Source organism: Clarias gariepinus, chromosome 7 (assembly GCF_024256425.1).
Source record: "Clarias gariepinus isolate MV-2021 ecotype Netherlands chromosome 7, CGAR_prim_01v2, whole genome shotgun sequence".
Classification (NCBI taxonomy): domain Eukaryota; kingdom Metazoa; phylum Chordata; class Actinopteri; order Siluriformes; family Clariidae; genus Clarias; species Clarias gariepinus.
The window spans coordinates 15,657,051-15,680,451 of NC_071106.1; the positions used below are offsets into that span (position 1 = coordinate 15,657,051).

The 23,401-nt window shown below is 37.7% G+C and overlaps 1 protein-coding gene across 1 annotated transcript in view; it reads right to left on the minus strand.

Annotated features, from left to right (window-relative positions):
- Positions 1-23,401, minus strand: part of cdh13 (cadherin 13, H-cadherin (heart)) — a 421,723-nt gene that overhangs the window by 251,117 nt on the left and 147,205 nt on the right. The window contains exon 3 of the mRNA XM_053500544.1: positions 11,536-11,747. Coding sequence (XP_053356519.1) covers positions 11,536-11,747 — 212 coding nt within the window. The remainder of the gene's footprint in view (positions 1-11,535; positions 11,748-23,401) is intronic.

Here is a 23,401-nt window from a genome sequence, read left to right on the forward strand (position 1 = left end):
ACTGCACAACAAGTTTAAGAAATGAATGAAAGCTCTTTATGTAAGGATAGTCTTTACAATAACACAATACATCATAAATACTTATTAAGGTCACGTTAAAATAATTAACTGTTACAATATTACGAAACTTTGGATTTATGTACTTATCGAACATTATTAGAAACAACTGTACATGACACCTCAGCAATTACACATGTGGACAAAATTGTTGGTATCCTTCGGTCAATGAAGGAATAACTCACAATGGTCACAGAAATAACTTTAATCTGACAAAAGTAATAATAAATAAAAATTCTATGAATGTTAACCAATGAAAGTCAGACATTGACTTTTTCAACCATGCTTCACTGGAATTATTAAACAAACAAAAAAAAACTCATGAAAAAGGCCTAGACAAAAATGATGGTACCCCTAATTTAATAGTTTGTTGCACAACCTTTTGAGGTAATCACTGCAATCAAACGATTCCTTTGACTGTCAATAAGACTTTTGCATCCCTAAGCAGGTATTTTGGCCCACTCTGTTTTGGCAACTGCTCCAATTGGATTCGTAATTCTCTAGATGCTCAATAGGATTTAGGTCAGGGCTCATAGAAGACCACTTTGAAATAGTCCAATGTTTTCCTCTTAGCCATCCTTGGGTGTTTTTAGCTGTGTGTTTTGGGTCATTGTCCTGTTGCAAGACCCATGACCTGTAGCTGAGACCAAGCTTTCTGACACTTTTCTCTCAAGAATCCATTGATAGTCTTGAGATTATCAAGAGACTAGGACACCCTGTGCCAGAGGCAGCAAAGCAGGCCCAGAACATCTGCGAACATAGAGCTGATGTGCCTTGGCAAAAAGTTCCATTTTTGTCTCATCTGTCTATAGGACATTTTTCCAGAAGCTTTGTGGTTTGTCAGCATGTAGTTTGGCATATTCCAGTCTAGCCTTTTTATGATTTGTTTTCAACAATGGTGTCCTCCCTGGTCGTCTCTCATGTAGTCCACTTTGGCTTAAACAACGACGGATGGTGCGATCTAACACTGATGTTCTTTGAGCATGAAGTTCACCTTGGATCTTGAGTCTATCCAGGCTCTTTTGTTACCATTCGGATTATCCGTCTCTTTGATTTGTCATCAATTGTCCTCCTGCGGCCATGTCCAGGGAGGTTGGCTTCAGTCCCATGGATCTAAAATTTTTGAATATATGTGCAACTGCAGTCACAGGAACATCTAGCTGCTTGGAGATGGTCTTATAGACTTTACCTTTAACATGCTCGTCTATAATTTTCTTTTGAATCTCCTGAGAGAACTCTTTCCTTTGCTTTCTTTAGTCCATGTTGAGTGTGGTACACACCGTGTCACCAAACAACACAGTGACTACCTGGAGCCCTATAGGCCCACTGACTGATTACAAGTCTGTAGACACCTGTGATGCTAATTATTGGACACACCTTAAATTAACATGTCCCTTTGTTCACATTATTTTTTTGTCTTTTCTAGGAGTACCGTCATTTTTGTCTAGGTCTGTTCCATGAGTTTGTTTTATTATTTTTTTTTATTCAGTTGAAGCATGGTTGAAAAGCAATGTCTGACTTTCATTGGTTAACATTCATAGAATTTCATTATTATTACTTTTGTCCAATTAAAGTTATTTCTGTGACCATTGTGAGTTTTTCTTTCATTGACCAAAGGGTACCAACAATTTTGTCCACGTGTGTATGTAACCAGGAAATTTTTAATGCAGAAGCGCAGTGCATAACATCATGGTGATGTGGGACAGGTAATGTTTATATCCAAAACCAGCATGGGAAGAATCTGGTAAAAACAGTAGCATTTTTCCACCTGATAAGCTTAGGGTTCTCCCCTCTCAAGCGACAGGGACGGCCAAGCCGATTATATTCCTTCTTCTAGGCATGTTAACGTTAATTGGAGGCATAACACACGTAGAGCTATCCACCAATTTCCACTTGCATGGGCTCACAAATGTTCATGATTTACTTGTGTTGCTGTAATTAATATGAGACAGCAAGAATGCCATCTTTCTGCCCTTAAAGAACAGGCAATGTTGCTCCCCAGGGTTCCCAGCCACATGTGGCTGTGGCATTAACAGAATTCAGATTCACAATTACACGGGGATATGGGAAACACTTTTCTGTTGTGCAACTTGGGAGACACTTGTTTAAATATTTCTGTAACTGGTGATGTCCTGGGATTTTCACACACAACAGTCTCTAAAGTTTATTCAGAGTGGTACAAAAAAAGAAAAAAAATCCAATAAGCCGCAATTCAGAGAAATGGACATGTATTGTTGCTGAGAGAGGACAATGGAGAATGGCAGTGGGTTTTGCTAAAGAAAAGGCTACATAACCTCAAATAACCAAAATTTCTAAAAGTCATTTATGTCGAACTGGGACTTTTGATTGTGCAAAATGACTTCACACTTATAAGAGTAAATAATTCTTTTATTTATAATCCACTGCTACACTAATGCACTTATCCCATTGTTTCACTTGTGCTCACACAAGTTTTCTCAGTACGGCCGTGATCGGACTACTGCTTTATGTTTAAAACACTGGGCTCTCAGGAACCTCTTTAAGTATAGAGGAATAGCAATACCTCCCAGCCGAGTACCTGTAATGTGCAATTAGTGTTCGTGAATGTTCACAAGATGTGTCTCTTTTGCAATTTGCCAACAATTTATCCATCCGTTTTCAATGATCAGGTGTTTCATTTGCGAAATGTTCATGGGAATGACTGTGGGGGGGGGGCTCTGAGCCACCTTGCCAGGGATTGTCATTCATGGACGTACAGCATTCTTTAAAACGTTTGCACCGTTCAAAAGTTTTACTGTTGCCATGCGTCAAATCATCATACAGTGCTTGAAGTCTTCTGTAAATGTTAATCAGTTATATGCCTTAATTCATGAGAAATTTCATCGCAAGTTCCAGTTTGGCTTGAATGCCCCTGATATTTAGTAGTGCTCAGTGAAAACTGGCATGAGTTAAATAACCATTTTTATGCATCATCTGCAATATATAAAGAAGTAAACAAAAACGTTTTTCTTCTGATAACACTGTTTTCTGAGGTTTTAACTCGGACTCAAACTCAGACTTAAACTCTAATCCTTTTTCCTTCTCCCTCTCCTTAACTCCTTCTCATTAACACTAAACAGTTGCCCTCCCACACACAAAAAAGGGAATTCTCTTGACCTGGTTTTCTGCCACCTTTCTCCAGGCACAGATATCTCTGCTATCCCTCTTCATAAATCTGATCATTATCTGGTATCCTTCAACATCTCCCTTCCTATCCTGTCTAAAGCTAACTACCAAATTTTCACTTTTACCCACAGAAACCTTCACTCTATCTACCTCTTTACCACTAGAGACTGCAACTGAAACCATTTTCTCCTCATTCATGGACATCCTATGCCCTCTGTCTTCTAAACCGAGGAAGACTTCTTGTCCTGCTCCTCAGCTATCCAAGGTATTACACAAAAAACCCAAAGAGAATTAAGAACTGCAGAGAGATAGAAGAAATCACAGCTTGATGCTGATCTTGTCTCTTACCATGCTCTTCTCTCCAAAGTCTCATGTGACGTGACTTCTGCCAAAACTGCCTTCTACAGTGGAGGCATGGAAGCCTTGGCACATGATCCTGGCAAACTCCATAATATCTTTTCCTCACTACTCAACCCGCCGGCCACTCAACCCCATCCTCTCTGGCTGCTAATGCCACATTCTACGATGAAAAAATTGCAGCAATCCGCCAGACCCTTGCTGCCAACCCAACCCCTACACTTTCAGGACCCCCGCCCCTCCCTTAGTAGAATTCTCCAACCTGTTTCAGCAAAATTTATCCTCCAATCCTAACACCTGTTCATTAGACCCATCATCAGCTATTTAATATCATCTGATCATGCTGATTATGTTCCTGCTGCTTTTAAGAAGGCAAGGGTTATTCCCATCTTCAAGAAACCCTTCCTGGATTCAGCTGATGCCAGCAACTATCGCCCAGTATCGAGTAACTTTTTTCTTTCTAAGGACTGTTTACAACCAAATGTCTCTTTCCCCCTTATAGAACAACCTTAATGATCCCAACCAATCCGGATTTAAAGTGGCACATTCCACAAAGACTGCACTTCTGTCCGTTACTGAGAAACTCCATGCTGCTAAACTACTGTATCATCTGTCCTCATCCTTCTGGATCTGTCAGCTGCATTTGACACAGTAAACCACATGATTCTATTATCTATTCTTACAAGTAGGGATGGGAATCGAAAACCGGTTCTTGTTGAGAACCGGTTCCCAGTGTTTCAATTCCTCGGAATCGTTTGCAAAATTTGCAAAAGTCTGGTTGTATTTCATCAAAAAACATGAAAATAGGGCCACTTGCAATACTTGCAGCGTAGATATTTCCTCAAAGGGAGGAAATACCACTAACATGCTAAAACATTTGCACACACAGCATGCAATAACTATAAAAGAATGTTGCGTTTTCGAGTTCTCAACCCAGCAGCAACAACAATAGCATGTCCTCGACTAATAAAACTGCAGGTAACTAATTAACTAACAAACACTGCCATCATATTAGCTGTGTAAAACTTGCTGTTAGTAACGGTTAACGTTAAATGAATGCCTTCTTTTCTATAAGAAAATGTTGGAAATTCTTGTAGAATTGCTACAAAATAATTTGTTGTATTTTGTTAATTTTACAGAAGAATATTTATTTTATTATTTAATACATTTTTTCATTGGTGATGCTAATCAACAATTTGTTGTCCCTTTTCTTCCAAATGAGAATCGATAAGGGAATCGATAAAGAATCGAATCGTTAAGCAGAATCGAAAATGGAATTGGAATCGTAAAAATCTTATCAATTCCCATCCTTACTTAAAGTACAAGCCTTGGAATCTGTGGAACAGAATGGCAATGGTTTGCTTCTTACCTAGAATATACAGTAGGTTGTACAAAGTGACATAAAGGGGATTCACATCTGCCACTGGCAGACTCTTTACTGATGTCCCACAGGGTTCAGTACTTGGTCCTCTTCTGTTCTCCCTTATACATGATCTCTTGGTAAGCTCAGATTGCATGGCTTTTTAAACTATTGTTATGCAGATGACACGCAACTTATTCCCTTCTTTCCTCCCTCAGACACCCAGGTCTCTACCCGGATCTCAGAATGTCTGGCAGGCATCTCTTCCTGGATGGAAGTTTATCAGGTGAAGCTCAATAAAAATTAAACCAAACTGCTTTTTATCCTTGGTGGTTCACCCCCTGGTCAAGACCTAGTGATCTTCCTGGACAACAATCACATCACTTCTTCAGCCACTGCCCGCAGTCTTAGGGTGACTGTGGACAATCATCTGTCATTTTTTCCACAGATTGCTAGCCTTACTCACTCTTGTCGATTTCTTCTTTACAACATCAGACGATTCTGCCCATTTCTTTCTTCACAGGCTACTCAGGTGCTTGTTCAGTCCCTTGTTATTTCAAGACTGGACTACTGCAACTCACTACTGGCAGGTCTGCCTCTGTCCACAATTCGTCCTCTGCAGCTGATACAGAATGCAGCTGAACATCTCAATTACAACCTTCCCAAGTTCTCCCACATCACCCCACTTCTCCACTGTATGTACTAGCTTCCTGTATGTGCCCGCATCAAATTCAAAACACTGATGCTTGTCTACAAGCTACAAATTTCCTATCAGTTCTCAGTTTACACCATGTTCCCTCCGATCCTCCAGCACTGCTCGCCTGGTCCCACCATCTCTCAGGGATTAAGGAAGCCATGCATCCAGACTCTTTTCTGTTCTGGCACCCAGGTGGTGGAATGAATTCCTCTAGATGTCCTTGCAGCTGAGTCTTTGGCAATCTTTAAGGCCTTGTTTACAGTACATGGGCATTAAAATCGAGCGTTTTTCTTGCGTTTGTAGCGTCCGTTGAGCGCGGATCAAGCGGCGAGTGTTTTCTACACATAGGAGTCAATGAGAGTGTTTACACAGGCTTTGGTGACGTGCGTTTGTCCGGCTGCACGTTTATACGGCATAAAAAAAACATTGCATGCAGCTTTTTCTTTGCGTTAAAAACTTAACAAACGCAAGTAAACCGCTTCTATTGCGTTTTCTTCGCGTTCATTTTACGCTTCGGAGGACCGGATATATCCCATGATACTACATGCTATACATAGGAAAATGCGGAAAAGGGCAAAATAAAAAAATTAATTGTTGAAAAACTTATGCGGCATTTCTTCATATACCATAAAAAAACTTCCTTTAATCCGACATTGTGCAGTCAGAGAGTGAACCCAGTAGCGGCGGGCTTTCATATCCAGTTCCTGACACACTGCCCCCACAGGTTAACACACAAACTACATTTTGGGCTGCAGGCTGACGTTAGACAGAGACAAACGAACGCCAGTGTAGAAGTCAATCGATCACCACTACAAAACGCAACATAAACGTCTAGGACGTTCAGAGCACGTTCGTTTATCCAAAAATTTAACGCCCGTGTGAACAAGGCCTAAATGATGACTCAAAACATATCTGTTTTTTCAGTACTTGGACTAAGAATCCAATTTAATTTAAATGAATTACCTACCAATCTGTACTACTTCATTCATATAAAGACTACACACCCTTGGTAGAATCACATTATTTTGTGATGTAAAAAAAAAAAAAAGCCAATATAAATCTTTTATCAACTAAACTGAGATACAACAACCAACAAAAATCAAATGTCAAAATCTTATCAAAAAAAAAAAGGAAAGAAAAGAAAAAACATGGCTAAAAAAACATGAAAAACTTAGCTAATGCTTATTAAGAAAGCGTTCAATCTTTCGGCATAAAAGCCTACCAACATAGCACATCTTGAACTGGCAATTTTTTTCCACTCTTCCTTGAAAAAATGCCCTCAGTCTATCAGATTGTGAAGGGATCGCCTGTGCACAGGTTTTCAATAAGATCTGGGCTCTGACTGAGTCATTCCAAAAATGTTGATCATTGATCTTTTTCTGAATCCATTTCTTTGACGTGGATTTTGTGCTTGGGGTCATTATTGTGCTAGAAGGTGAAATTTTTCTTCACCTTCAGCTGTCTAACAGGGGCCCGAAGGTTTTGTGCCAAAATAGATTGGTATTTGGAGCGTTCCATGTTTTCCTCTGTCTCAGGTAGAACCTCAGTCCTAGCTAAAGAAAAGCATCCCCATAGCACAATGCGCCATATTTCACTGTGGGCATGGTGTTCTTTGGATGATTGTTCTGTTGTTCTGTTTTTGCCACATAGTTTAGGGGTGATTCAGGCAGGTTTGAGTGAGTTGTTCAATAGTTTGATGTCACATGTAGGGAGTAACCAGTACATGCCTGACATTCTTGCAGTACCTATAATGTTCTTTGCCCTTCTTGTCCTTTGGTTAAATTTGGAGGGGTGTCCTGTTCCTGGCTATGTCACTGTGTTGCCCTATTTTCTTTACTTGTTGATAATGAACTTCATGGTGTTCCATGGTACAGCTAATGTTTTGGGATTTTTCTTTACCCTTCTTAATTCTAAACTCAGATACATGACCCAGTATAAATGGGGGTAAAGACTTCTGCAACCAGGGTATGGGGGGAATAAAATACCCTGGTTGTGGTTGCTATATCACATTAATTGCAGGAAACCTTTTCATGCTTTCATTCTTTTATTCACTTAATCCTCATAGTAAAATATCTCTAATTCAAGCTTTATATTGGTGAATAATTTGCCTATTTCAAGCAGTTATGTCAGTGGTGGGCAACTTTTTTTTCGATAAAGTGAGCCAAAGGCTAAACATTGGAAGACTGAAATGAAACATGAAATGCATAGTGCTGGCATGTTAAATTACACGAATTTGATAGACCTGACAGTTCAGCATAGCATATTTTCCTAGTTATATGAAGGCCGGACATTTTTATGGCTTTGTGTCAATCTCATGTAGTCTGAGGTTACAATAAATATATATACTTTTAAAAAACAATCCACTTAAATGCAGTATCACCGTTTACATACAGTAACCCTGCATGTTTCTAACTTTCTGATATTTACCAGTGCTATGGATCTTTAACATGAAAGGTTTATCAATGCATTACTTTAATACATAAATGCTGTGGATTTGAGATGGACTGATTTACAATTACCAAACTTTATTTTACTCCTGCAGTAAAGACCTGCATCACTGAATTACAGACAGTTAAACACATTACATAATGTTACATTTTAATATTTTTGGATATTTATATTTAAAGATATTAGATATTTATATATTAATACCTATATTACCTAATAATACCTAATTAGGGGACAGCATAAATCATTGAACTATAGTATGGTTCTTATTTAATTTCATTTAATTAAGTTTTATTTTATTAATGGGAAAGGGTTTTCAGCCATGCTTAGTCAAGAGTTTGTATGCTTGATCTGGCAACCCAGCATGCAAGAAAGAGAGTTTAAATAAACAGAAATACAATTACTGCACAAGAATGCAAGTCTAAACAACCTAAATGTGTTTTTTTTTTCAAAATTTTACTTAAAATGTTCATAATAATATATTAATAATATATGTTGTTATATATTCAACAAAATATAATAAAATATGATTTATTTTAGGCAGCACGGTGGTGTAGTGGTTAGCAAAGTCGCCTTGCACCTCCAGGGCCCGGGTTCAATTTCCGTCTCTGTGTGCATGGAGTTTGCATGTTTTCCCCATGTTTGGTGGGTTCCCTCCCACAGTCCAAAGACATGTAGATTAGGCTAATTGGCGTTCCCAAATAGTGTGTGAATGTGTGTGTGTGAATGTGTGTGTAGCCTGTGATGGATTGGCACCCTGTTTTTCCGTAGTAGATGTCATGGGGCAGATTAAAATAGTATGCATGCTAGTTCCAATCCGTGGGCTGTATCTTGCCCATGTGGACAACATGTACTGTATTTAAAAAAAAAAAAAATCCTAAACTTGAAATTAATAAATATTTTTAGAAATGGTATTTTCTGGTTTTATGCAGGAGGAATGGTGGCTCAGCCGACTACGGCTTTAGGTTGTTGGTTTATGGATCTGAGGATATGGGTTTAAGCCCTGCTGTCAGTGGGTTGCCATACCCCCACACTAATCACCTACAGCATGCATGGGACAGTTTGGCCAGGAAGGGCATCCAGCGTAAAAACCTGTGCCAAAGTTGTGTGCAGATCGGATGGTCTACTGAAGGACCCCTTAATAGGAGCAGCTAAAAGAAAATTTATTTTGTGGCTTTATATTTGTTAAACTGTATATTAGGGCTGACGCAATTCCTCAAGTTACTCGAGTAAATCAATTACAAAAAATGACTGAGGCAAAATCTTCTGCCTTGAAGCTTCTTTTAATTAATTTTAAAAGCTTGCGTTATGTTTTTGCGCAATTATTTGTTTGGCATGACACAGCGGGCTCCCGGATGTAAGCCGCCAGTAAACACAGACGAAGAAGAAGCGCTTATGTCACCCACAAAGCGGAAGGAGTCGCAAACAGTTAGCTGTGTATTGATTTGAGGGAGCGTTCTGTTGCGGGCTGCAAAATGGAAAGGAGCAATACAGCATTTTCTAAAAAAAAAAAACAATTATCTTCATTTCTCTTATATATTTTACATTGCTGTTTAATTAAGCAAAAGTACATATTATCCGATTACTCCGATTAATCAATTAAATTTTTGGTAGAATACTTGTTTACTAAAATATTCGATAGCTACAGCCCTACTGTATATCATTCTTACAATGAAAAATAAAAAGGGATTTCTTTTTCTTTTATTCAGGATAAAATATTATTTTTTGCAGTGCTGGTCAGGGTCATGTTAACATTTCGTTAACACTGACCACAAAATAAAAGAATTCATGCTGGACGAGACTCAAATCCATCATAGGCTACCATCCACCATTCAACTCTCTCTCACGCACACACACATATTACATGTACACTCATTAACACCCATTAGGGGAAAATCTGTGTAAGTGGTCCGCCTACATACATGTTTTTTGGACAATGAGAGGAAACTGAAGAAAACCGAGCAAGATTTAAAAGGATGTTGTACCCCTCTCCTTTTACTAGCCATTCACTTTCCTTTAAGTGTATTCCTTTGCCTGTGAAAAAGCTTTAACACTCATCTATGAATTTACATATCAAAAAGAAAGCACCATAAGCATCATAAAAAAAAACTTGGTTACTATATTTTTGAGGAACATATTGACAACGTTAGACATCAAAACCTAACACTAAGCTCTACTTCTGCTTTTACGTCTGAGTTCTGCAATTTTTGTCTTACTTTTTGCTGCTCTGGCCAGTCCCATGTGGATTAAAGACTTCACCAAAAATCAAGCTTGCTTAAATTGATTATTTATTATAATTATTTATAATCCGGCAATTTTTAATCCATCGGGTTCTAATTTTCACTGTCACCCACAAGATGGGTTCCTTTTTAATCTGGGTCCTCTTGTGGCTTGTCCTAATGTTATCTCAAGCTGCCACCACACTCTGCATTTCTTGTTAGGCAGCTAAATATGAGAGGATTCACTACACAACAAGCTAAATCCATCCTAGCAGTCTTGTCAGAAACAAGGTTTTCCCCTAAAATGTTTTAATTGCAAAAAAAATGTTAAAGATCATGAAAAAGCATGAAATAGCAAGAGTTCATCAGCTTCCTCCTCTACCACTTTAGTATATGATGACAGCACCTTATAATAAAAGTCCATGACTGCTGGTGGAACTGCAAGGGCTGTCAACAGACTATAAATGTCTTTTTCTTGGCTTCAACATTTTCCAAAAGCTAATCGATTAAATTTAGTTCATTTGAGGCAGTCAGTCTTTTTGCCCAGCCAGTAGAATCATTTTACTGATCGTGTGACAAGAAGAAAGGATGCGATTACATATCATTTTTTGTTATCATTCACTGTCGCATTTAGGCATCCAAAAGAATTATATATTGTGATTTGCAAAAAAGGTTAAAAAAAAATTAAAATTCTTTAAAAAAAAGAAAGTTCGGTTACATGGCAAATGGGATTTGTTGTGTTTTGCAGTAAAACATGTAATAAAAATCTATATTTCTATAAAGTATCTTTGTGATAAAATTGAATTGAACTGATTTCATGTCATGCGCCTTGAAGAGATTTAATTGATTGGTCATGAAGCCCTAGAAAGTAAAATATTACTGAACAGAGCTTGGCGGAATTCATTTATTTCTGTAGTATAGAGTAGCAGTTCCCAGCCCTAGTCCTGGAGGACCACCTGCCCTGCACTTTTTAGTGTTTTCCCTGCTCTGCTACTCTCACTTCTATTCAATGAAAGCTATTAATTAGCTAATTAGTTAAATCAGGTGTTCTGGGAGCTGAAAAAAACACTAAAATGTGCACAGCAAGGGGTCCTCCAGGAACCACTGGTATAGAGTACAATGCAAAAGGAAACACCTCTCCACATATTATTACATATTAACATTAACCTTTTAATTTGATTTTCTGCCATCATCAAATAAAGTCACATAAAAGAAAGACTAGCAGACACACACACACACACACACATACTTACCCTGAGTGTATGGGTAGATTGGGACAGCGGCCCAATTATGTCCACCTGTGCTGTATCATCAGCGAGGTCATTCAGCCAGTGAATGAACATGACCGTCCCACTGTCAACTACATCTCGTCTTGGGACCAGATTCAGGTCCTCATCTATCAAGAAGTCGGGGTGGGTCACTTCAAACTTCACATCCTTATTCCCCTCACAGTCATCAAACACCACTGTAAACACAGATACACAAACACATTCCTTAACACTACAGCGAGAAATGTACACGCATTTTCATGCATATGTTACCTAACAAAGCTGCAAGCTCAAAAATAACATGTAGATGTGTGAATGACATTGCAGAGTGGGCTATATGCTTGCATTCGACACCACTTTTAGCATAAAATTGGCACAGTAGGTTCTTTTCTTGGATAATTTATGTACCATCAAAGAACGAAAGACTTGCTGTCTTAAAAACAAAATGGCATGTCCCTGGAAAAATGTGACGGTACCTGTAAGTTCGTTGTGTGCTCATTCAGCCATGAGTTTGAAGCAAAGTAGAAAATGTAAAATACGACTCAATCATCAAGAGGAATTAAAGCGCAATGCCTTAACCTTCCAAATATCCTACCTGTCTCTCCCTCTCTCGCTCTCTCTCTCATTCCTCGTTTATCTGTTGCTTCAGGACGTTAGTCAGATTTATAGTCAATGTACTCTGCACAATTTGTTAGTAATTACAGAAAAAAAACTGCAGTCTTTGTAATCCAGCAATTTTTTAGTCAAATCTGTATTCACTGCATTTAAAACATATGGGTGATTACCATAGACCAGAGCTGTAAAGTTTCCCTACACTAAGGGGGGAAAAAATGTAAAACAACTCTAAAGGGCAGTCAGGCATCAGTAAACATTTATGTAGATCATATACATGTCTAAAAGGCTTTGATGGATGTTTCAGTCTAAGCCATTTATAATATAAATTTAAAATTTGCATAGGTTGTCATTACAGAATGCTTTCTCCAAGAGGGAAACTGTGATTATGGTTTGCCAAAAGAGAAAATTTTAAGCTTAAAAGGAGAAACAAATAACAGGAAATAACGGGAGTATTACAGATCTTAGCAAGGGAAAATATAATTATAGTCACATGTATATACAATATCATATTTTAATTCTGGAATCTATTAAATATATAATTAATAAACTTGGATGGACTTTGTACATGGAGTTTTGGATTATAAATGTGTGTGTACATGAATTATAATTAAAGTTCCCAAATTGCCCACAGTGTGTGTCTGTTTGTGTGTGTGTGTGTGTGTGTGCGTGTGTGTGCCCTGTGATGGATGCCAGGGTCCAGCACCTTGTGCCATAAGTCTCCTGGGATAGGCTTCCCAGCGGCCCTGTATACAGGATAAGCATACTGTAGATGTAGCAAAAGTGTAGATGATGAGGCAGATTCCTGCTGTTTTTTCCGAACTCCAAGCTTGATATCTTCTTACTCTGATCAGATAATTTTTAAACTGTTAAAAACATTGGTTTGGATTCTCACATTGAAGCTTCATATGAGTCATATGAGCTGAACTTTGGAATGCATTTTGGCACAGAATGCGGCGTTAAGGAATTTAACCCCAATTACTTACACCATACCTTCACATCCATATGAACTTAAGTAACATCCAATTCCTAATCCATGAGAGTTTAATATGATTTTGGCCCACCCTTTGCAGCTATAATAGCTTCAACTCATTTGTGAAGGCTTTCCATAAGATTTAGGAGTGTGTAATTATCTCATAATAAAAGATATTGGCTACATTTGCTTATATTCTGTATGTTTTCACTTGCAAAGATATTTAGCAAAGTGAGTGCTCTAGTGTAAAAAAAAAAATACATTTATAAAAACAGTGTGTTAAATTGTTCCCTCATGACTCTCTCATACAAAGCCCTTAATTGTAACTACTGCAGTTTCGATATGTCTATTATTTAATCGCATGGTTTAAAGTTAATTGAGGGAATTTAATATCTGCCCATAGGCTTTCACCTGGGCGGCAGGGTGGTGTAGTGGTTAGCACTGTCGCCTTGCACCTCCAGGGTTTGGGTTCGATTCCCCACCAGTCTCTGTGTGCATGGAGTTTGCGTGTTCTCCCCGTGCTTGGTGGGTTTCCTCTGGGTACTTCAGTTTCCTCCCACAGTCCAAAGACATGTAGGTTAGGTTAATTGACCGTAGTGTGTAAGTGTCTGGGCCTTGCAATGGATTGGCACCCTGTCCAGGATGTACCCTGCCTCGTGGCCTAAGCCTCCTGGAATAGGCTCCAGGTACCAGCGACCCTGAATACAGGATAAAGCGGTATAGAAGATGAGTGAGTGAGTGAGGCTTTTAACTGCTTGTATTTAAAGTTTTGGTTAAATAGATTTTCCATTCTTTTTTTTTTTTTTGCTTTGTTTTGTTTTTTTCTTTAATTCAAAAGTCATAATTCTTGTCCAATTACTGCACAAATGATAGAGATTTGAGTGGAAAATTGTAGAGTATTCCTTTTAATTTCTATGTTCCATCTTTGCATAAATGCATGTATAAAGGTTACAGTCTTTCTCTAATTACCACTAAAGCATGCGGAGTAAATAAATTATACCTCTGGCTAAAGTTCTTAAATGATGGAAAAAGTGAGAGAGAGAGGGGTGGGAGGAGGCAGAATTTATTTAAAGAAGTGATACAGTACAATTTCTGGGAGCAGCCGTACCCTCCACAGTGAACAATTATCATCTTTGTCTTGAGAAGAATTCTTTCCAAGGAGCTTCATTGTTTTACAAGGACACCGACTATATTTCAGGTCTCTCTTGTTCTCTGTAGCATTCAGATAAAACATTTTCTTCAGTAGCAAAAAGCTCATTCTTTATTTCCTAACTTAAGATGGCCAATAGTTTGTGCATAAAAATTTAATAAGTAAATAATTAAATGAATACATAAAGGCAGCTTGGTGGCGCTGTCGGGGCTTGATTCCCACCTAGGGTGTGTGATGGAGTTTGCATGTTCTCTCCATTCTTGGTTGGTTTCCTCCCAAAGTTCAAAGACATGCAGATTAGGCTAATTAGCGTTCCCAGATTGCCCATAATGTCAATGTGTGTGTATATGTGTGCGATGCATTCCCTGCAATAGACTGGCACCCTGTACAGGCCCTCATGCCCTAAGTCTCCTGGGATAGATTCCAGGCCCCAGCAACCCCATATACAGGATAAATATATACCATGGAATAAGCGATGAGAGAGTGAGTAAATAAATAAATAAATTGGAGTAAAGCCACTGTTGCATATATTGCAGTTTGTGTGTGTGGTTGCTTTGTGGCTATTGGGGTAAGCTGTGCCTCAGGTCTGACTGGGTGAGATACCGCCGCAGTAGCCCAGCTTATCCTCTCTGATCATGTCCACGGCTGTCTTATCTTTCAGTCCCATACCCCCTGCTTTACTTTTCCTTCTTCTCTTTGACATTTCCGACCCGCTTTTCTTTCCACATCCATTTTTTTTCTCCCCTCATTTGTCATCTCTGCAAAACCATGTGCCAAGTTTCAGTCAGCTCCAGATTTATTGGCAACATTTATAAAGATTTCGCAAGCATTAATATAAAAAAAATGTAATAAATTAACAACAAATGCAATGACTGAATTTTATTTAAAACACGAGGACGATGTGTGCTTTTATTGTATATTACTATAGTTCAAAGTATTTTTTAAGCAAAGCACTGGTTTCAAGACAACTGGTACCTCTGCAATTAGGGACCAATATTTCATGATCACTGACCTTTTTCTCTAGGAGAATATTCCAAGTTAGAACTTAAGACAAAATAGTTTGCCAATATTTACACAAATGTGGTTCCTTGTATTCACATTCAGCTTATACATCCTCTTAGCATGGTGATTCTAGATTTATACTTTTTAAACTATCTTCATGTAGTTCCAATTAATTGGTATAACTGAGATTATAGGAACAAGTCATTTATATAACAGACAACAGGTTTCAGTGTTATTGTTTTATAACAATAAGATGATAAGCTATCAGGGTGAAAAAAAAATTGCAGCACTTTGAAATAATTTTCAGATCAGTGCTTTTATAACTAGTAAAAGTGGGAAAAAGTAAGATTTTGCAAACACATTTTTATTTATTTATTAACCATTTATCATGTAGAATCTTTGGATTAAAAAAAAAATCATAACAGAATAAGTAATTTGGGTTGGTAATGGCTGGAGGCATCACTTTTTTCAAATGATTCCTCATTACACATCATTAGCTGTGTGCTACACTCTTTATCGAGCAGCAGCAAACTCCGCAAATTACCAATGTGCATTAAATGAACTCCAGATATCTGCCGTTCTAGCTAATTAAAAAGGAAGACAATTTACAGTCAGATACCACACATACAACTAAAGTGATCACCACTGATGAACTACATAAGTCAAACTAACCTCTCTAAGGACAGCGTTAGGCTACACTATGGAAAATGTGAATGCTTGAAATAGTGGCCATTATAAAATAAGGATGAAAAAAGCAGTGGTGCATTATAAAATATGGCAAGTAATTAAAATCATTTATTATATTTGGTTAGTTAGAATTAGTTATAAGATAATTATATAGCACTATATACTATATACGTAAGTACCTGTAGTTGACAGCGAAAATAATAAGGCGATCAGCTTTAATGATATCAGTGATATTACTATTTTAGATTGAAGCCAACGTACATGTCCACCTGTCTTTCTGTACAGGAAAACGTCCTGTTCGGTAATTGGAGAGTGAGTCACAAATTAGAAATTGAAAAACTAGATCAAATAAAGTTTTGTCTTAAAACGACTCCAGCGCATTAAAATTCTTGTATACCACTTCAGCACTGTTATTTGTGTGGTGAAGATATTAACTAATCCCAGTAATAAATATGCAGTTTAGCTTTTCTAATTAATATTTGTACTTTAGGTGCAGGTGTTTGTTTTCATTGAGTTACATCCATAAAATTCTGTCCAACCAGTTTTGCGTAATGCTGTGACAAAATCTGGCTAAACAAACAGACAGACAGACAGACATGCAGACAGACATGCAGACAGAAGACTGTCTGAGACGGGTGTCAGGTCCTCCAATGTATGAAACGTAAAGATAGAATTGAAAGAGTAAGTTCTGACCAATGTACAGACAAAACCTTTCTTTTATTTGTATAGATAAATAAAAGAAAAAGAAAAGAAAAAAAAAGAAAAGTAAAGAAAATTATGATGTGATATACAGTATATGTTTACAGCAATTGAGTCGATTATTTTACACACCTCACCTCACTATCTAACTGCTGCAGATATGTTTGCTCTCATAGTGACCCTTCACATTACTGCTTTCTACTAGCGTCGTGGTTTCGGAACATATGAGACAAGCTGGTTTTATAGAGTATCTTCCCGCAGGAAGAATAAACATACATCGTTAATTGATTTATCCATGCATCTTTGAACGTTCAGTTTTCATAGCCATGCCGTGTCACACTTTCGTTTCTGTTTTGTGAGGATTTTGTTTTTTGTTCTTTCGCATACTTTGTCTATACTCAGTAAACTTTCGCATCGATTGGCTCTTGAGTAACGCATATAACCACACAAACCTTGAGGGAAAAGTGGAAAAAAAATGCTAGATGCTGTAACATAATCTAGCAGATAATTGCTCATATAGTAACTTAACGCCCACTGAACATTTTGAATTTATTTATGGTACAGGTTTAACAACAGGCAAACACTTAAGTACTGCTAAAGTTTTATTAAATTCAGCCAGTTTTGCATGATGCTGTGACAGACAGACAGACAAATAAAAACAAATCCTGAAACTTGCTTTGGGCGCTTTAATGTATGAAACAAAAAAATATATCATTAAAAGAACAAGTTCTGACCAATGTACAGACAAAACCTTTCTTTTATTTATATGGATATGTCATTTCAGACGTTTTTTCTCCAAACCTGCTAACGTTCTGTCCTTTCAGTAGCACATGTCACGCCAAAATGGAATTCATCAAACATACAGTAAATCGGGCATCATGCTCAGCCACCACACAGTAAAAAAGAGCAGCAATAAGCCCTTTAATGTAAAAAGAAGATGAGTTTCTGATAAAATTTTAACAAAATATTAGGAAAACTAATGGACTTGATGGACTAATTGGGTGTTTAATTGGGTGTCTTATTACACTTGATGAAACAGCCTACAATGTGATCTCATGAGAAAAACATCTTTGATCATGAGAATGAAATGTAGATTTTATATATCGCATTTATAAGAAATGACGTAAACCCTATCGTAATTTTTAACCATACCCTAAATATTTACTTATAAAATGAGACAGGAAGTCTTGTGGCTGAATAAGGCAAGTGAACATAATTTAGCCTATAGCTGAAGTTCCCTCTTCTTGGATGTGCTATTCTGCCACTACAGTCCATCTGTCTCTAAGTTCAGAGTATTGTGGATTCTAGGTTTTTTTACTCACCAAGGCTTACATATAAGTTATAGATGGCTGTCCTGTCAGCCTGTACACAATCTCTCCGTTCTCTTCTGACCTTTCTCATCTGCTGAAGATGTTTTGTCCAAACAAGTGATTTTTTTTTTTCACATTCTTCGGGACTGCTGTGGATGAAAGTCTTAGTAGATCATCAGTAACTGAAATACCCAAAGCAACCCACCTGGCACCAACTACAGTATGTTCGAAAGTTTCAAAAGAAATCACTTTTTTTTTTGTATTTGATGTGAACCTTTTCAACTCTATCTGCATGATTTTATGCAACAAACTGCTGCCACATAATTGTCTGAATGCATAATTGCATTTTCCCTCTTTGTTCTTTCACTGGTTGTTAGTTGTGGAGGAGGCCCGAACCTGAACTGAGCAGCTAAACTCTTGGGTTTGATCCTCCATGCATAATGTGTGTCTGCCAGCTATAGATTGGGTATAATTCCTGGTCACTTTTGATGTTGCTCTGCTATGCTTGTTTACTATGTAGTGATGCCTGGTGATCATCACTACAGCTATAAACATGGTGGTAATAATTTATTATTATTATTATTATTTATTTTTTTTAATTGTTATATTCTGGCACCCCAATGGCATTTTTTTCAGCTTATCGTATTTAATGCACAGATGAGACAGAGCAAGCAACACACACACACACACACACACAAGCTTGGTTGCTTCGAGGGAGCAATAAACTGCAGTTTTATATGGGAGCAGCCCTTTCCACAGAGGAGAAAGAGTGCTGGGAAATGAAGCGTTATGGCCTCTTGTGAACTAAGGCCTCATAAATAATGTGCTGATGGGAGAGAGAGAGAGAGAGAGAGAGAGAGAGAGAGAGAGGACAGCGTGCTGCTGAGAGGAAGAGTGGCCAACATACGCTCTAGTCATACACCTCGTATATCAGCTTATGTCCTATGTGCCCTCTGGAGGAGCTCCTGACCATCCAAGTGAGGGCTTAGAATAAAGAAACGCACCTTCAGAGCTAAGAATACACTTGTGATTTCATGCCTGATTTCCCTCTCTATGGTATTCTGTTCTTCTTGCTGTGATTATCTTTCTTTGGCTGCTGAGGTGATGTATCCATTTTTGGTACACGTATACAGTCTCACACACACACACACACACAAACACACACACACGCACACACACACAAACATGATGTGGGTCACAGGCAGTGTGATTGCGGGTCGTAATAAGGGTACTGTTGCTGTTTCTCACTGGGAGCATGTGAGACAAGGCATGGCTGAGCATGGCCAAACACCTATAGTCCACTTCTCATGTCTCAGAATAACAAGGTCAGTGTGTCTGTCAGCTATACTTCTCACCTTCACTGCTTCACTATTATCATCAGCATCTCAGTAATACTGCAAATAACACAAAAGCTGAAATCCCAGTGCTGTGAGCATGCTAGAAATAAATACATAAATTCATACATGTAAATGAGCACAGACTTTGTTTTTGTTAACAAATATAAGACAAATATATAGCATAAACGCTTGTGCGACTACTGACATATTGAAATTTTAATATTCGCTTAGAACAACAACTGTTGAACTACTGTATATACATTTTTGGGTTAATGTATTTAGTTTTTGGGCAACATAGTGGCTTAATGATTTGCACTGTCGCCTTGCACCTTCAATTTGATTCCCGCCTCGGGTCTGTGTGTATGAAGTTAGTTTGTTCTCCCCATGCTTAGTGGGTTTCCTATGGGTACTCCGGTTTCCTCCCACAGAACAAAGACAGACAGATAGATGAACCGATGGATGGATATATATATACAGAGTCAGCCAAAAAATGTTCAGGAAAAGAAAAACTTGTGTGTGTATACAACAAACTGGACAAGTCAATAAGAAGGTGAGGTCTGTGCAAGGCATGGAGCTTGACTCTTTGGATGTAGTAGCGAAGAGGAGGATTCTATCCAAAGTACAATCCATTTAGAACAATCCTTCTCACCTGCTATACAGTGTCTTCGCTGAACAGAGGAGCAGTTTCAGCCAGAGACTGATTACTATCAAGTGTTCCACAGAGCGCCACAGGAGATCCTTTCTCCCAACGGCCATAAAAGTTTACAACTCCTCTCTGTAACTCATACACACATGTATGGGGATTTTTCACTAACTGTTACACAACAGGACATTAATACTTACCATATTAATAATATGATAACTGCAATACTACTTCCCAATAAAATATGTAATACAAGATTACATATAATAATACAATATTACATACATCTACCAGATTACTGTGCAATACTTACAAGTGGTCTTGGGTCATATTCTGTATAAAATATATAAATATAATAAAATTATTTTTTTTCATAAAAAAAAAAAAATATATATATATATATATATATATATATTAAAATATGATTATATTACGATAATATAATATAATAATATTATTAATCTTTATATTAATATAAAATACCGTATAGCATACTATATTTAATGTTTTCTTTTTTCTGAAGTGTGCATACATTTTTTTGGCTGACTCTTGGCTGACAGATTTGTTTGGCACTATTTAATTCTAAACTTTGTTTCAATATAAATATTCTTTATTAGTTATTAGGTTATAGGTTATTAGGCCCTTAATTTACTAAATAGGTCAAAGATCGCTAATTAAGTAAACAAGGGTGATCCACTCTGAACTGTGAACTGTGATCCTTTGTGACACAAAGTTTTTGAGCTGAAACTTTGGCCCGAACCCCAAATTAAAGATGTATATTACAAATTTTAGTTTAAAGAATTAAAGTCTTACTTTAGTAGTGATCCATAATATGTTTAAAGCACTTTGATGAACACTATCCAACCTGGGTACTTCAGTTGCAATAGAAAAACATGTTGTTGTTTTTTTTCATTTTAAACCATTGCTGCTGCCAAAGTTATTTTTAGGGGCAGCAGGGAAATCATGGTGTCAAAATGAGGCTGAGAAGTCCTCCCTTTCTTAGAATCCTCTTTTAAATTTTATACAATTGGATTTTAACTGTTTTTTTTTTTAACCTGGCCTCATAAAAAAATCTCATTGGAAATATCACAGCAGACTATGTAAGACTTATCTTAGACTTGATGTCACCCATAGGTGCTGTTTGTAGTGTAAGTATGTTATCCAGTGATATAAACTTTAAATCACTTTTTGTGTGGATGGATAAGGGCGTCTGCCAAATGCCTAAATGTAAATGTAAATGTTTTCAAGCTCAGCTGTGAGAAGTCTGGTTATCATCATCTTAGCAGCAGCTGACGGTGCCTAAACCCCGGTTAATCCATAAATCAATCATTTCCATTATATGAATGGAAAAACAGACTGGCTGTTTTCTGGTACAAAACTACATGCCCCAATCGCTACCTAGCCACCTAGCTTCGCTTTAGTGTAGCTTACGTTAATTTATATGCAAATGCCTTGCCTTTGATTGAACTTCATCATTCATACCCTACACTTCATTCCCTGTCAAGTCCTACATTTCTTTTGCGGTAAGTTAAACTACAACGATTACAATTAGCTTACAATTAGCTGGTTAACTAAAGTGATGCGTAGCAGACAGCTAGCGGTTTGACACCTGCAATGCAGCTGTCACTCAAATCAGCCAATTAATTAGGTATCATTTTATGGGTTAATGTAATTTATATTAAAGATTCTATAAAAATTGACTGACTTGTGAAGACAGTGGTCATTTGAGGAAATGGTCATTTGTTGGACTCTTTTAAGAACAGAAGGGTGTCCCATTGGACATTCTATGCTTTTGTATATAAACCACAGGGATAAGTTGTATTTACAGTATATTAACACTAACTTCCTACGTATATTTGAAACTTAAAGGCCTTTATTTTAAATAAAGTAGGTTTGTCACACACCGTTTAGTTTTGGTCCCCATATATTTTCACCAATACGGCTATCAAAACACACTTTCATTCCATATGGCTAGAATATTCTCAGAGTGTGGATTAGGACTTTTAACTCCACAAAAGTCAAAACACTCAATTGTATAGTGTGTCTTTGTGTGCAGCAGCTCTACCATTTTCCTTCACTGGATCTAAAGGTCCCACCATACCTGTTCTAGCATGGCAATACCCCTGTACACAAAGCCAGCTCCATGAAGACATTGTTTGCCAAGGTTGGTGTGGAAGAACTTAAGTGTCCCACAAAGAGCCAGACCTTTAGCCTACTGAATGAACAAGATCCCTGGCTTTACCAATGGATTTCTCGAATGGCATCAGCGTCTGACCTCACTAATGCTCTTGTGCTGAATGAGCACAAATCCTCATAATCATGTTTTAACATCTAGTGGAAATCCTCCTCAGAAGGCTTATTATATAGAGTAATAGCGGGAAATAAATGCGGAATAAGACGTCCAACAAGCACATGGGTGTGATGGTGAGATGTCCATAAGCTTCCATCCATTTGGTGTATTTGTTTTGCCATATCCCCACCCTACACGCACAAACACCCACGAACCCACACGTACACGTCTTTTATTCCCGCTCTATCAGCCTGTCCTTTATCCCTCATCCTCAGCCTTCTTCAATCCCTCTGTCTATGTCTTTAATGTCTCCTCTCCCTTGTCTCTGACACACCTGCCATCTCTCTCTATCATATTGTGGCTTGTGATTGCTGGTGTAATAGCAGCCATCTTTCTCAGGTCAGAGAGTAAATAGAGGTTCCAAGCACACAGACAAACAGACAGATGCTGTTTTGCAGTTGCAGATGCATGTGTTTTGAGCTTGTGCAGCTTTAACAACTCTCTTGTCTATGAAGTCGCACCATTTTGTTTTATTTATATGCAAGGATATATAGTAGCGGACTACCATGCATTTGTTTTGTTCTAAAAATCATGTGCAAAAATCATGTAATTCCCGATGATCATAATAAATTTGGTCAATGGCACACCATCATAGGACTAGCATTAACTTTTGCATTGAGACAACATGAGGCCATCCTTGCGAAAAACAAAGTCTTTACGTTGTGGGCCCTACATGATCTTGAAAATCTCAAAATAACTTGTTTACACTTCATGACTTGTGATAATATAATAATAGATTATTATAACACGCTACATGATCTTTGACCTGGTGAGATCCTAGACAAGGCATTTCTGAAAAAATAAAAACAAGGTCAGTCTATGATGTGACATTTTCAAAACAGAGCCTGGATGTTGTGGTTACTTCAGGATGTTATTTTGTTTGTTTGTTTGTTTGTTTGTTGAAGGAAGAATTTGCTGGGGAGGGGTCAAAAGTGAGTATTGTTTGTTCTGCAAAGAGAACTTTAAGTTTAGTGCAAAGAATAATACTAACGAGATGGAGTCCTGTACTGCTGGATATAACACCGCAGTGAGGCCTTGAGGTTGCTGGCACGAGGTCGTTGCATCGCAGTCGTCTTATATCCAGCAAT